The 17,186-nt window shown below is 40.4% G+C and overlaps 1 protein-coding gene across 2 annotated transcripts in view; it reads right to left on the bottom strand.

Moving 5' to 3' along the window:
* Window positions 1-1,655: 1,655 nt before the first annotated feature.
* CCDC170 (coiled-coil domain containing 170) overlaps window positions 1,656-17,186 on the bottom strand; it is a 253,403-nt gene continuing 237,872 nt past the window's right edge. For both annotated transcript variants that reach the window (XM_069769173.1, XM_069769172.1), the window contains one exon: window positions 1,656-2,168. In XM_069769173.1, coding sequence (XP_069625274.1) covers window positions 2,031-2,168 — 138 coding nt within the window. In that variant the 3' untranslated portion in view covers window positions 1,656-2,030. The remainder of the gene's footprint in view (window positions 2,169-17,186) is intronic.

Below are 17,186 nucleotides of genomic sequence, written 5' to 3'. Positions count from 1 at the left end.
TCTTTATGGGAGCACAACAAGGATGAGGCTGGACTAGGGATGTGGCTTAGCATTAAAAAAAAATGCATGTATGTGATAATGTGCCACCTTATTTGTCCCAAAAGTTAAGATGTAGGACAATAAGAGCACTTGCACATGTTTTTATTTTTATGCCATCCTGTGGATTTTATTCTAAACTGCAGTATGTCTCATTGGCACTGGTTCTATGAATTTTCTGTTCTGTAGATTTTCCTATTGACTTCAATGAGTGAAAAAGCCTATACATCAGCAATCCATGTGCCCAAATCAAAGTTTCAAATGGACGAGATCTCTTACAGAATTCAATTATCAGTTGATGACAAATTGGGTTGGTGCATTTCTATCATGTATTATCTTTCACTCCCACCTTACATGACAAACCTTTGAAACATAATAGAGAAACAAGTCAAGCAGACCTCAGGTCACAATAGCTAATAATAAATGCTGTATTAAACCTTGTCATCAGTAAGAGGGAAATATTTTAAGTTTGCTTCTCAATTAAGTGATGATCGGCCTTGATGTGTTATAGTAACAACAATAAATAAACTGCACAAATATAATTGTGTGTTATGCTGTAATTTTATTGCAAAAATAAACTGATTATTTTATTAGGATATCTTAAATGAGACATAAATTTGTAGAGAAGCTATTTTCATCCTTATAGAAACTAAAAACAAAAAAATTATTACAGGGAAACCCCTTGCTAAATAAAATTAGAATAGGATTACGCTATATTTGTCTTGCACATCTAAGTACTAATAGTCAAATTTATTCTTAAAGGGACAGAATGACTGTTCAAACCAAGTACAGGTGCTCGGTGCTTTATGGTATATACACACCTTACCACCTGCTTTGTTTCCTTCTATCTCCACCCTTGTTTAGCTCTATGAAGCCAGAGCTGTCAATCAAAGAGTAAAGTGGAGATTGCTAGAAAACAAGCAGATGGGAAGGTATATATAAATGATTGGCCATGAAGCACCGAGCAGTAGGACTTCATTTGAACAGTCATTCTGTGCTGACAGAGTCCCTTTAAAAGGAACCTGTTGCCAGCATGCTATGTGGCTCATAATTAGTACCCTAATAATCTTTTCCATGCACCATGCAGCCCGGGATACCACTAATAATGATCTTTATATGTTGTTCTCCATGTATGGTAGCAAGACCTGATTGTCCTTATGGGTGCTACTGACCAACCTCGGCATCTGCTGTAAGCTCGCCTGACCAGCCCGTCTGCCTTTGAAAAGATTAATCAATATATAAATTGTACACAATTTCATCAACCATATCAAAAAAGGATAGTTTCTACACAACTATATAAAAATCAGTGGCAGCGTTTGGCGTTCTATGAACAAACAGCTACATACATGCAGAACAGATGACCAGGAGCTGTTCAGAAACTGGTCATACTCTGCGTTACACAGGGTTCAAATGGGCTTTCGTATACAGACTGCAGTGCCCAGACCCAAAGTTATAGCCTAATATGTGCTTTTCCACTCAGGTCAGGAGACCCATGGTCAGTGTGAGTATTGCGATCGCTTTACAGACTGTGAAATGCACCCATATGAACCAGGCCTTACATGGAGAGCTAATATTCTAATCTGCTGGTCTCAAACACTGCATTTCTAAGAGTCTTTAAATAAGGAGAATTCTTCTTTTAATTAACTGGATAGAATCAGAGTACATTTCAATGGTGGTTACAAGTAGGTATTTTACAAGGTTATACATATGTCACAGTTCTGGATTATGCTACGTTGTTCTTTGGTATAAGCTTGTTCAAGTCACATCCTTGCAAATAAAGACTTGATAATGAACTGCAAAAAACATGGCACTGCTTAGAATTTAATAACATTTCCTAGTAGCACTTTGGATATTTTATCTGCCTCATCATGTAGAGAATACACATATGCAGTAACAGTATATAAAAATCATTTAACATAAAATAGGTACAATAAAAATATGGTAGGAACGCTACTTCCAAATCATTAAATTTATATTGTATGCCCATTGGTTCTTTATGCACAGGATACTACATGGTGATGGTGGGTATGGAGAAGTCCTTCAAGCCTTTTGATTATTTCATAATCTGGTAATGCCAAGGAGTTGATGTTTAGTCCCAGCATACGTGATATCACTTCTCGAAAGTCTACCAGCTGAAAAAGCAGAAACACATATTAATGTATTATTTTTTGTAAAATTTGCACGTACACACCAATATACTGTTCTAAAACCTTTCAGTCACACAGGTACATTATGGAACATCTATCAATAGCATCTAAGGTACGTGTTACAGACTCACCTAATCTTCCTTAAAGGGACACTGTCACCTGAATTTGGAGGGAACAATCTTCAGCCATGGAGGCGGGGTTTGGTGGTTTTTGATTCACCCTTTCCTTACCCGCTGGCTGCATGCTGGCTGCAATATTGGATTGAAGTTCATTCTCTGTCCTCCATAGTACATGCCTGCACAAGGCAATCTTGCCCTGCGCAGGCGTGTACTATGGAGGACAGAGAATGAACTTCAATCCAATATTGCAGCCAGCATGCATCCAGCGGGTAAGGAAAGGGTGAATCAAAAACCCCAAAACCCCGCCTCCATGGCTGAAGATTGTTCCCTCCAAATTCAGGTGACAGTGTCCCTTTAAGCACTGGCTGCCTCTATTGTCAGGCAGTGCCGCTCACACACGGTAATCAGCACTGACAGCGGAGGAGATGATGATGTCATCGCTTGAGAGCACGCTCTTCAGTGTCCTCTTGCTGGGGGAGTAGCCTCCTCCTCTGCTGGGTGGCCCAGCAAAACCCCCTAAGATTTCTCCTCCTACCGGGTGGTGAAATTACCAACTAGTCATTGAGTATGCAGTGGGTATGGAAAGTATTCATACCCATTTAAATTTTTCACTATGTTTAATTGCAACCAATTGGTAAATTCAAACAAGTTAATTTTGTTCCCATTAATGTACAGTCTGCACCCCATCTTGACTGAAAAAAAGACAGAAATGTAGAAATTTTTCCAAATTTAATAAAAAAGAAAAACTTAAATATCACATGGTAATAAGTATTCAGTAAGGCAGACAGACACACCTACAAAACCAAACACTAATCAAAAACAACCAAAAACGTGAAAAAAATGTGCACCAAACGAATAAAAAACTAATGGGGAGACCTAGATCACCCTACTCAGGCCACTAGTTTGCCCCTGCCTAGCTGCGGAGGTAGACACCCTAAGGGGGAGCGTTATGGCACCCCCGCTCCTCGATGACTGTCCCTAGGGGCCCTACAAGACGCTACGGCCACTAATGTAAGCCACTACCCACACACTAAAGGGTCCTCTAGCGCTAGACAGAAAGATACTCTTCTAGGGATGACCTAGTTCCCACCAGTAATACGCTATATACACACATATATATAGATATATATATATATAGATGTCACAATGTCCCTAGCACCCAAGGGGATTAATGAGCAATTATCTTACGCGTGCTTTCTGTAGTTTCTCCATTTGTCCGAGTCACCTCTGGTGTATTTTTGTTAAGCTAAAATGAAGAATTATATATGCATCTGGTCTATGCGTCTGTTAAGCCAAAATGAATAATTGTATATGGGTTCAGAAAGTGGCAGGTCTGTACCATCTTTACGATGGGGATCCTCTTTTTGGAGGTCCCACATGGATTTCCATGGAAGTATCTGTTGATATATTATTCTGTTTGTATTTTGTATTATGTACTGCACTAGACTTTACATTATCTGCCGGCATACACAGCCTCTGGGACCAGATATATGATGGGCACAGTGTTCTATATTGGTACCAGCCGCGGATATAAAACAGGCACGGTGGCTTGGGCACCGTTCTTGCTGTCCCAAGCGAAGACTTGGAAATGACCGATGTTGCTACAGCAGTACTTTATATATGCTGGTCAAGTAAAAGTAGGGTGCCGGCCATTTGTTATATCTGTTATATTGGACTGGTCCTTCCGCTTATGTATCTACTAACAACCAACGTAATGTATCATGGAACAAAGTATACAAATTTCATATCAAGGCAAGGGGTATGGAAATTTATGGCTTTATTAACAGGGTGCCACTGATTACATATCAATCAAAACTTTTGTATAATGCATAAAAATATAAACAAAAGAATATTTTAATTATTCAATAATAAAATATGAACACTGGCAGATTATGTATAAAAAAAGGGGGGGGAAGGTTATATATATATCTTTTTAGCAATAAAACCAACCAACAGGATATAATATATGTCTTTAAAGATTACATAAATATTTTATATTGATGCACCAAAAATGGATAATCTACAGGGGGGAGGTAGGGGGATTAAAATTGTACACACACCTGAACCAAACAACTTACTAAATAAAGTGACTGGTGCAAGAGAGAGGTAGAGAAGGAGTACCCAATAAATTTTATGGTTTACATAAATAGCACTCTGTGTATTGATACCTTAAAATATCTTATTATTATAATTATATTCATGTGCAATAGTCCTCAATGAGGTGACAGGTAAAAAAAGGGGGGGAGTTTTGAATAATATAATCAAATTCCTAGCTGGTATCAATCACGCTATAATATCCCACTACTAAAAAACTAAATTGGAGTGAGCAAAGGTGAAAAAAATGTTTTCTTTTATATGTATAAAAAAGCAAATTTGTATATATATATGTCACACAATCCAATGTGTAAATGTGCAAACTAAAGTGACAAGTGCAAACCGGAAAAAGGAAGAAATGGGGAATCAAAAATAAGAATTAATTATATATCGCCACTCTGACTAAGATAAAACTATATTGATACCGAGGGTTATGAATGAAATACCAAAGAGAGTTATATAGGTAGAGAAGGCTCCCACCTGGGTAAATGTGGTAGTAACTAACGATGATAGTAATTGGTGGTGATAGTGGAAATAAGGTGCGCTTGTGCCAATGATAATTAACCTAACCAAGTACCCATGATCAAAGAATTAAGGTGCCACAATTAATAACTATACCTGGGGAGGTGCTGCCAGTGTTCGCGCTACCCGACGCGCGTTTCGGAACGTGCAATCTTCCTTCGTCTTCCTGACGAAGGAAGATTGCACGTTCCGAAACGCGCGTCGGGTAGCGCGAACACTGGCAGCACCTCCCCAGGTATAGTTATTAATTGTGGCACCTTAATTCTTTGATCATGGGTACTTGGTTATTAAGGTGCCACAATTTAATGATAATTAACCTAACCAAGTACCCATGATCAAAGAATTAAGGTGCCACAATTAATAACTATACCTGGGGAGGTGCTGCCAGTGTTCGCGCTACCCGACGCGCGTTTCGGAACGTGCAATCTTCCTTCGTCAGGAAGACGAAGGAAGATTGCACGTTCCGAAACGCGCGTCGGGTAGCGCGAACACTGGCAGCACCTCCCCAGGTATAGTTATTAATTGTGGCACCTTAATTCTTTGATCATGGGTACTTGGTTAGGCTAATTATCATTGGCACAAGCGCACCTTATTTCCACTATCACCACCAATTACTATCATCGTTAGTTACTACCACATTTACCCAGGTGGGAGCCTTCTCTACCTATATAACTCTCTTTGGTATTTCATTCATAACCCTCGGTATCAATATAGTTTTATCTTAGTCAGAGTGGCGATATATAATTAATTCTTATTTTTGATTCCCCATTTCTTCCTTTTTCCGGTTTGCACTTGTCACTTTAGTTTGCACATTTACACATTGGATTGTGTGACATATACAGTGGGGCAAAAAAGTATTTAGTCAGTCAGCAATAGTGCAAGTTCCACCACTTAAAAAGATGAGAGGCGTCTGTAATTTACATCATAGGTAGACCTCAACTATGGGAGACAAACTGAGAAAAAAAAATCCAGAAAATCACATTGTCTGTTTTTTTAACATTTTTTTTGCTTATTATGGTGGAAAATAAGTATTTAGTCAGAAGCAAACAATCAAGATTTCTGGCTCTCACAGACCTGTAACTTCTTCTTTAAGAGTCTCCTCTTTCCTCCACTCATTACCTGTAGTAATGGCACCTGTTTAAACTTGTTATCAGTATAAAAAGACACCTGTGCACACCCTCAAACAGTCTAACACCAAACTCCACTATGGTGAAGACCAAAGAGCTGTCAAAGGACACCAGAAACAAAATTGTAGCCCTGCACCAGGCTGGGTAGACTGAATCTGCAATAGCCAACCAGCTTGGAGTGAAGAAATCAACAGTGGGAGCAATAATTAGAAAATGGAAGACATACAAGACCACTGATAATCTCCCTCGATCTGGGGCTCCACGCAAAATCCCACCCCGTGGGGTCAGAATGATCACAAGAATGGTGAGCAAAAATCCCAGAACCACGCGGGGAGACCTAGTGAATGAACTGCAGAGAGCTGGGACCAATGTAACAAGGCCTACCATAAGTAACACACTACGCCACCATGGACTCAGATCCTGCAGTGCCAGATGTGTCCCACTGCTTAAGCCAGTACATGTCCGGGCCCGTCTGAAGTTTGCTAGAGAGCATTTGGATGATCCAGAGGAGTTTTGGGAGAATGTCCTATGGTCTGATGAAACCAAACTGGAACTGTTTGGTAGAAACACAACTTGTCGTGTTTGGAGGAAAAAGAATACTGAGTTGCATCCATCAAACACCATACCTACTGTAAAGCATGGTGGTGGAAACATCATGCTTTGGGGCTGTTTCTCTGCAAAGGGGCCAGGACGACTGATCCGGGTACATGAAAGAATGAATGGGGCCATGTATCGTGAGATTTTGAGTGCAAACCTCCTTCCATCAACAAGGGCATTGAAGATGAAACGTGGCTGGGTCTTTCAACATGACAATGATCCAAAGCACACCACCAGGGCAACGAAGGAGTGGCTTCGTAAGAAGCATTTCAAGGTCCTGGAGTGGCCTAGCCAGTCTCCAGATCTCAACCCTATAGAAAACCTTTGGAGGGAGTTGAAAGTCCGTGTTGCCAAGCGAAAAGCCAAAAACATCACTGCTCTAGAGGAGATCTGCATGGAGGAATGGGCCAACATACCAACAACAGTGTGTGGCAACCTTGTGAAGACTTACAGAAAACGTTTGACCTCTGTCATTGCCAACAAAGGATATATTACAAAATATTGAGATGAAATTTTGTTTCTGACCAAATACTTATTTTCCACCATAATATGCAAATAAAATGTTAAAAAAACAGACAATGTGATTTTCTGGATTTTTTTTTCTCAGTTTGTCTCCCATAGTTGAGGTCTACCTATGATGTAAATTACAGACGCCTTTCATCTTTTTAAGTGGTGGAACTTGCACTATTGCTGACTGACTAAATACTTTTTTGCCCCACTGTATATATACAAATTTGCTTTTTTATACATATAAAAGAAAAAATTTTTTTCACCTTTGCTCACTCCAATTTAGTTTTTTAGTAGTGGGATATTATAGCGTGATTGATACCAGCTAGGAATTTGATTATATTATTCAAAACTCCCCCCCTTTTTTTACCTGTCACCTCATTGAGGACTATTGCACATGAATATAATTATAATAATAACATATTTTAAGGTATCAATACACAGAGTGCTATTTATGTAAACCATAAAATTTATTGGGTACTCCTTCTCTACCTCTCTCTTGCACCAGTCACTTTATTTAGTAAGTTGTTTGGTTCAGGTGTGTGTACAATTTTAATCCCCCTACCTCCCCCCTGTAGATTATCCATTTTTGGTGCATCAATATAAAATATTTATGTAATCTTTAAAGACATATATTATATCCTGTTGGTTGGTTTTATTGCTAAAAAGATATATATATATAACCTTCCCCCCCCTTTTTTTATACATAATCTGCCAGTGTTCATATTTTATTATTGAATAATTAAAATATTCTTTTGTTTATATTTTTATGCATTATACAAAAGTTTTGATTGATATGTAATCAGTGGCACCCTGTTAATAAAGCCATAAATTTCCATACCCCTTGCCTTGATATGAAATTTGTATACTTTGTTCCATGATACATTACGTTGGTTGTTAGTCCTTTCTCACAGTGGTCCCTTCACTGTACGGTTTCACAACGCACCTTGGTGGTTTTGGTCACCGCTTTATTTTAGACTATAATAAGTTATTATTTTTATTTTAATTATTTTTGGTTGCATTGTGTTTTATAACTCGCTTATGTATCTGTATAGGCGAGTTGTGGAAATAGATATCGGTCATTGTAGGGAGTGGGGGGAGCACGGCGATCCCTCCCTCTTAGGCTGTGCATTAGTGTGGAGCCGGGTCACGTCACCAGTATTTATCAAGGGGTATACTTGCTCTGCATGCGTTAACAATGTATGTGTGAGCGTACATAATAGAGGTAGAGAGGAGCTGGGTGTGCGCAGTAACTTAGCGTTACACTAAAAAGCTCCGGTGTGACGTGGTGTCTCTGTATGCCCCAGTGTTTTTTGGAGCGTGCGCGGTGATGACAAAGTAAGACCGGCTCACTGGGCATGCGCTGGAATGTAGGACGCTTGAGCGGCACAGCTGGTATCTGGGCAGCACACGCCCCGTGTTTCCGGAGCATGCGCTGTGAAGTGATGTGATAGTCGACTCCGGGGACATGCGCATTAACGCTCCAGCGGCTCTATGCGCAGAAGCAGGGTATCGCGGCTCGCTCTGTGCATGGGGGATGCGGACATGCGCAATACAATCCACTAGACGCTACAGGAAGTAGTGAGGAGGTGCTTCATGTGTCTGATATTGGCGGCAGATATACAGTTAGGTCCATATATATTTGGACAGAGACAACATTTTTCTAATTTTGGTTATAGATTTTACCAATATGAATTTTAAACAAAACAATTCAGATGCAGTTGAAGTTGAGACTTTTAGCTTTCATTTGAGGGTATCCACATTAAAATTGGATGAAGGGTTTAGGAGTTTCAGCTCCTTAACATGTGCCACCCTCATTTTAAAGGGAACAAAAGTAATTGGACAGATTCAATAATTTTAAATAAAATGTTCATTTTTAGTACTTGGTTGAAAACCCTTTGTTGGCAATGACTGCCTGAAGTCTTGAACTTATGGACATCACCAGACGCTGTGTTTCCTCCGTTTTGATGCTCTGCCAGGCCTTCACTGTGGTGGTTTTCAGTTGCTGTTTGTTTGTGGGCCTTTCTGTCTGAAGTTTAGTCTTTAACAAGTGAAATGCATGCTCAATTGGGTTGAGATCCGGCCATTCAAGAATATTCCACTTCTTTGCTTTAATAAACTCCTGGGTTGCTTTGGCTTTATGTTTTGGGTCATTGTCCATCTGTAGTATGAAACGACGACCAATCAGTTTGGCTGCTTTTGGCTGGATGTCTCTGAATACCTCAGAATTCATTTGGCTGCTTCTGTCCTGTGTCACATCATCAATAAACACTAGTGACCCAGTGCCACTGGCAGCCATGTAAGCCCAAGCCATCACACTGCCTCCGCCGGGTTTTACAGATGATGTGCTATGCTTTGGATCATGAGCTGTACCACGCCTTCGCCATACTTTTCTCTGTCCATCATTCTGGTAGAGGTTGATCTTGGTTTCATCTGTCCAAGGAATATTGTTCCAGAACTGTGCTGGCTTTTTTAGATGTTTTTTTTATCAAAGTCCAGTCTAGCTTTTTTATTCTTGATGCTTATGAGTGGCTTGCACCGTGCAGTGAACCCTCTGTATTTACTTTCATGCAGTCGTCTCTTTATGGTAGACTTGGATATTGATACGCCTACCTCCTGGAGAGTGTTGGTCACTTGGTTGGCTGTTGTGAAGGGGTTTCTCTTCACCATGGAGATTATTCTGCAATCATCCACCATTGTTGTCTTCCGTGGGCGCCCAGGTCTTTTTGCATTGATGAGTTCACCAGTGCTTTCTTTCTTTCTCAGGATGTACCAAACTGTAGATTTTGCCACTCCTAATATTGTTGAAATTTCTTGGATGGGTTTTTTCTGTTTTCGCAGCTTAAGGATGGCTTGTTTCACCTGCATGGAGAGCTCCTTTGACCGCATGTTTACTTCACAGCAAAACCTTCAACAGGGTGGCACATGTTAAGGAGCGGAAACTAATAAACCCTTCATCCAATTTGAATGTGGATACCCTCAAATGAAAGCTGAAGGTCTGAACTTCAACTGCATCTGAATTGTTTTGTTTAAAATTCATTGTGGTAATGTCTATAACCAAAATTAGAAAAATGTTGTCTTTGTCCAAATATATATGGACCTAACTGTAAATGTGAGTTGTGCGGCATAGGGCATTCAGCTATCCACAATCTGATGTGACACAAGATATCGGTCTATCTGGCCTCCTGATGAGCCTGCAGAGGCGAAACGCGTTGAGGCGTGTTCTTCATATGGCGGTCGGTGATACACAGCGGCTCAGATGAGTACTCATGGCCTTATCCTGTGGCTATATATGGGCTACTGCTAGCATTGCTTAAATAGTGTGGGGATATTGGAGTGAGGTAGCAGAGACACTACCCATGCATGATATTGAGCTAATTTGGCTGGAATTATCTTGATCTTTACCCACACTAGTATAAATGTTAGCCTAAGAGAGAAAAAATATATATGCTTAGATGATCAGGTTGGATTTGTCTATAAGTGTATTTACACTGTGCATAGTATCTTGGGGCCGCTGTGAATAATTATACCATTGTGACATCTATATCGCCATATGTGTGTGTGTATATAGCGTATTACTGGTGGGAACTAGGTCATCCCTAGAAGAGTATCTTTCTGTCTAGCGCTAGAGGACCCTTTAGTGTGTGGGTAGTGGCTTACATTAGTGGCCGTAGGGTCTTGTAGGGCCCCTAGGGACAGTCATCGAGGAGCGGGGGCGCCATAACGCTCCCCCCTAGGGTGTCTACCTCCGCAGCTAGGCAGGGGCAAACTAGTGGCCTGAGTAGGGTGATCTAGGTCTCCCCATTAGTTTTTTATTCCTTTGGTGCACATTTTTTTCACGTTTTTGGTTGTTTTTGATTAGTGTTTGGTTTTGTAGGTGTGTCTGTCTGCCTTGCTTTTAATAATAAAATTATACCATTTTAGACTGAGGTTTTTTCATATGATTTTGAGGATTTATACCTCGTGCTTACTGGATCTTTTTTGAGATTAATATTAATAAGTAACCTTTTGCTCAGACACTCATATTTAAGTCACATGCTGTCCATTTCCTTGTGATCCTCCATGAGATTGTTAATTAAATTGATAGGGCTTGATTTGGAAAGGCACACACCTGTCTATATAAGACCTCACAGCTCACAGTGGATGTCAGACCAAATGAGAATCATGAGGTCAAAGGAACTGGCCAAGGAGCTCAGAGACAGAATTGTGGCAAGGCACAGATCTGGCCAAGGTTACTTGAGTACGAATTTCTGCAGTACTCAAGGTTCCTAAGAGCACAGTGGCCTCCATAATCCTTTAATGGAAGAAGTTTGGGACAACCAGAAATGTTCCTAGACCTGGCGGGTTCAGCCAAACTGAGCAATCGTGGGAGAAGAGCTGTCACGGCCTTTAATACTTACCTGCCTTCTCCCTTCCCTCGGCGCGCTCCCGACTCGGTCCCGCGCCGCTCCTCCTCTGTTTTCTCCGGATTTCGGTGCATCGTCACCTCGCACATGCATGGTCGCGCCTCCTCCGCCACTGCGTTCCCTGGAAAGTCGCGACCTGGTGGCTCCTCCCCAATATGGCAGCGCCCATCAAGTATTTCTTCCTGGCGTCTTCCTAGGTAAGACGCCTGTGCTTCTTAGGGAATTCGTTGAATTTTTTGCCAGCACCTTCTTTATCCTCAGGCCCTTTTTTGTCTCTGCCGTTCGAGCCCTGTATCCCTGCCGTTCCTGCCCTGTGTCTCTGCCGTGCCTGCCCAGAGACTCTGCTGTGCCTGCCTTGTGTCTCTACCGTGCCAGTCCTGTGTCTCTGCTGTGCCTGTCCTGTGTATCTGCGGTGCCACTCCTGTGTCTCAACTGTACCAGTCAGGCATCAAGTCTTGTCTCCCAGTTCTCCCTGCTTCTGTCCATTACCTTCAGTCCTCAGTCTCTTTTCTTCTCCAACTTGAAGTCGCCCCTTTGGCTCTAGCAGTTGTGTCTCCATCCCCCTTGGGCCTGCTACTAACGCTCCCTGCATAGGGGTGGTTCCATCTGGACCGCTCGTCCTTGGGGGCTCTAGAGCCAAGACCCAGAGGGTCCACTCTCAGGTTCTTTCTGAATCCTAATAAGAGCTTTGGTGAGAGAGGTAAAGAAGAACACCAAGAGCACTATGGCTGAGCTTCAGAGATGCAGTAGGGAGATGGGAGAAAGTTCCACAAAGTCAACTATCACTGCAGCCCTTCACCAGTCAGGCCCTTATGGCAGAGTGGCCCAATGGAAGCCTCTCTTCAGTGCAAGACATATGAAAGCCCACATATATTTTGCTAAAAACACATGAAGGACTTCCAGACTATTATAAATAAGATTCTCTTATTGATGAGACAAAGATAGACCTTTTTTGGTGAAAATTCTAAGCTGTATGTGTAGAGAAAACCAGGCACTGCTCATCACCTGCCCATTACAATCCCAACAGTCAAAAATGGTGGTGGCAGCATCATGCTATGGGGGTGTTTTTCAGCTGCTGGGACAGGATGACCGGTTGTCATTGAAGGAAACACGAATGTGGTCAAGTACAGAGATATCCTGGATGAAAACTTCTTCCAGAGTGCTCTGGACCTCAGACTTGGTCAAAGGTTCACCTTCCAACAAGACAATGACCCTAAGCACACAGCCAATATAACAAAGGAGTGGCTTCAGAAAAATTCTGTGACCATTCCCCAAATCCAGGTGTGAAAAACTTGTTGCATCATTCCTAAGAAGACTCATGACTCTACTAGTTCAAAAGGGTGCTTCTACTCAATACTGAGAAAATACTTATGACCATGTGATATTTCAGTATTTCTTTTTTAATAAATTTGCAAAAATTACTACATTTCTATTTTTTCAGGCAAGATGGGGTGCAGATTGTACATTAATGAGAAAAAAAGAACTTTAATGAATTAACTAAATGGCTGCAATGAAACAAAGAGTGAAAAACTTGACAAAATTGTGAATGGTACTCCATCTGGCATGATTAAAAATAAACTAGACACATTTACTCCATCTTATGGCTGACATAACAATAGCCTATACCATAACACATTGTTAGTCAATAAAAATGTTTATAAATCAAGGATACAATACTTCTGCTGTATATTTTCTGCTGTTAAAAGAAACCTGTCACATTAAACATGTAGTCTTATTCTCTTATTGAACACAGGGTGCTGAGTAGACTGATGTGGTAAAAGATTCAATATAACCTGTGTTTATTCAGTTAAATCTCTATTTATTTGGGGATTTTCCATCAACAAGTTGGTTTTACATAGTGATTGTCATCTTTCCTTATGTGAGTGTGCATACAGAGATAGCTGTAAATCACTGATCAGGACAGCCCACTTTGCTGAAAAGCCCAGAACAATCAATGATTTATATGAACAAAATATAATCAAGGCCAGTTTCACATGACTGACATTCATGGTTGAGTATAGGCTGGGATGTTCAAACCAGATGTAGGTTTCCTGACCCAATCTCAACAGCCAACAGCATATTTTGCCTATGAGACTGTTGAGTTCAGGTCAGGAGACCAATGCCCAGTCCAGATCTGCATCACAGTCCAGGTTCAGACCATGAATGTAGGACATGTGAAACAGGCCTTACAATGAATTTTCCCTACATAAATATATCTCAATCTACTGCAACTCCTCCTGCACTGTAATATGATGCCTGATTGGACTGAATGTTCAATGTAAAAGCTTCATTTTACATGTGCTCCCAGAAACCAATGGTAAAAGGAAAACGTGCTGGGAGGAAAAGCAAACAGACTCACTTCAAAAATAAAACTGAAGTTTACAAAGTAAGATAAACCCTTTAGCTGAAGAGCTGGAATGCCTGGACACACACCCACCAAGAGTTATAGCCAGCAAGGAAGTGCAGTGACTGGTGAATATATCAAATCCCGCGCAGAATTTGATAGTGCAAACCAAAAATGGGAAAATGAGAAATACCTGGAGAAGAGCAAACTAAGAAAGGAAAGCACAGACAATAGAAACGATCTGCATTTGGACAGGGAGGAATGGACAGTAGTTCAGCAGACGATGGAACCGACCATGCAGCAACAGTTCACTGGATCAAATCCCCTAATGGAGCTATGATACCAGGCCCTGTTGATTAAATGGGACAAGTCCAATGTAAGTTCCAGTGGAATAATGTGTAATTCCTTCCATATACCTTTGTCTTACCAAACCCTTAGTATAAATAGCTCCTGGGTTCAAATCCAACCAAGAATAACATTTAGCATTTATTTTGGTACCCTGGTTTACTCTCAAACTGCAAAAACATACTAAAAGGTGCATTAGTTTCCTATTAAATTGACCCTAGTATGTGTTTGTATAAAAAAAGATAAATGTAGATTTTGAGCCCTTTGGAGACAAGGACTGATGTTATTGGGGATAACCTCAGTACAGTGCTGTTAAATATGTTGGCACTAGATGGATAATAAATAATTTTAGTCCCAAAACAATATTCTTTGAATATTATATTATATAAAGACATGGTACCAAAAATTGTACATTATCATATAACATTAAACTAAACATTTATCATAATATACAGTAAATACATGTTAGATGAATAAAATTGAAAGACAATAAACTATTCCAATAGCAAGGTAGCATTAACCTTGAGTAGAAATATAGAAGTAATAAACATATATTATTTATAATCTAAATATATATATATATATATATATATATATATATATGTCACACCTTCTCATTTAAAGATTTTCAAAGTAGCCACCTTTTTCTTTGATGACTGCTTTGTACACTCTTGGCAATCTGTTGATGAGCTTCAAGACGTAGTCACCGGGAATAGTCTTCCAACAATCTTTAAGGAGTTCCCAGAGATGCTTAGCACTTGTTGGCCCTTTTGTCTTCACTCTGCGGTCCAGCTCACCCCAAATCATCTTGATTGGGTTCAAGTCTGGTGACTATGGAGGCCAGGTCATCTGGCATAGCACATCATCACTCTCCTTCTTGGTCAAATAGCCCTTACACAGCCTGGAGGTGTGTTTGGGGTCATTGTCCTGTTGAAAAATAAATGATGGTCCAACTAAACGCAAACCGGATTGAATAGCATGCCGCTGCAAGATGCTGTGGTAGCCATCCTGGTTCAGTATGCCTTCAATTTTGAAAAACTCCCCAACAGTGTCACAGCAAAGCACCCCCACACCATCACACCTCCTCCTCGATGCTTCACGGTGGGAACCAGGCATGTAGAGTCCATTCGTTCACCTTTTCTGCGCCGCACAAAGACATGGTGGTTGGAACCAAAGATCTCAAATTTGGACTCATCAGACCAAAGCACAGATTTTCACTGGTCTAATGTCCATTCCTTGTGTTCTTTAGCCCAAACAAGTCTCTTCTGCTTGTGGCCTGTCGTTAGCAGTGGTTTCCTAGCAGCAATTTTACCATGAAGGCCTGCTGCACAAAGTCTCCTCTTAACAGTTGTTGTAGAGATATGTCTGCTGCTAGAACTCTGTGTGGCATTGATCTGGTCTCTAATCTGAGCTGCTGTTAACCTGCGATTTCTGAGGCTGGTGACTCGGATAAACTTATCCTCAGAAGCAGAGGTGACTCTTGGTCTTCCTTTCCTGGGGCGGTCCTCATGTGAGCCAGTTTCTTTGTAGCGCTTGATGGTTTTTGCAACTGCACTTGGGGACACTTTCAAAGTTTTCCCAATTTTTCGGACTGACTGACCTTCATTTCTTAAAGTAATGATGGCCACTCGTTTTTCTTTGCTTAGCTGCTTTTTTCTTGCCATAATATAAATTCTAACAGTCTATTCAGTAGGACTATCAGCTGTGTATCCACCAGACTTCTGCACAACACAACTGATGGTCCCAACCCCATTTATAAGGCAAGAAATCCCACTTACTAAACCTGACAGGGCACACCCGTGAAGTGAAAACCATTTCCAGTGACTACCTCTTGAAGCTCATCAAGAGAATGCCAAGAGTGTGCAAAGCAGTCATCAAAGCAAAAGGTGGCTACTTTGAAGAACCTAGAATACAATACATATTTTTAGTTGTTTCACACTTTTTTGTTAAGTATATAATTCCACATGTGTTAATTCATAGTTTTGATGTCTTCAGTGAGAATGTACAATTTTCATAGTCTTGGAAATACAGAAAAATCTTTAAATGAGAAGGTGTGTCCAAACTTTTGGTCTGTACTGTACATATATATATTAATAATAATGATTATGAATATATATACATACTGAAAATTCACACACATACTGTATATACATATGATCAGTATCACAGTAAATAGTATGTTAGTTATTTATATTACTTTTATTGATCCATAGAATCAGTCAGCCTAGCTTAATCACCAAAAATAATTTATTGCATCACATATGAAGTAACTTCAAGAAATGATTCAAGTAACCATACAGAGAAGATTAATCTTCCATGTCTCTTATTATGCCATATCTGTTCCCTACTCAAGTCAGAACTGACTGTACTGTTCTCTTCATTTTAGACGGTACATTTTGTTTGTTTATTTTAACTAGTGCTTGTGCATCCACCATCAATTGTTCATCAGCTTCCGTGTCCCTCCAGAGATTGAAGAATTTAATAGAGTTGCCAGGACAACTCAAATTATGTGTAGCTTACTTCGCTGCGCTTGTGCTTTGCCTACCAGCCAGTAAGTAACATTAGCTATTGATATGAATACATATATAAACTTCATTATGGCAATGAAAAACAGATTTCGTCAGAGATAGAGTACATGTCCCATAAACACAACTTGATACAGCAAGTCCAACAATTGGCCTTCTGATTTGATTAGAGATTTATGCACGCCAAGAAGGCATGAAAGGGGTTTTTCCAAGATATTTAGAGGGGTGACTCATAAAGAAGAGAGTGTCTCATGTAGACTTATAGGGAATATGGTTATCATAGGTGTGGATTGTAAACATGTACTTTTACCCTTCTCTTTAAATCCAATTTTACACTTCCCATTAACATCCACTGCAAGTGAATGGCTAAACATGTCTTTTCCTGGCAATGAAAATTATCAAGGATTTAGGCTGGGT

This window comes from Ranitomeya imitator, chromosome 5, assembly GCF_032444005.1.
Source record: "Ranitomeya imitator isolate aRanImi1 chromosome 5, aRanImi1.pri, whole genome shotgun sequence".
In the NCBI taxonomy this organism is placed as follows: domain Eukaryota; kingdom Metazoa; phylum Chordata; class Amphibia; order Anura; family Dendrobatidae; genus Ranitomeya; species Ranitomeya imitator.
This window is presented reverse-complemented; position numbering and strand designations above follow the sequence as displayed.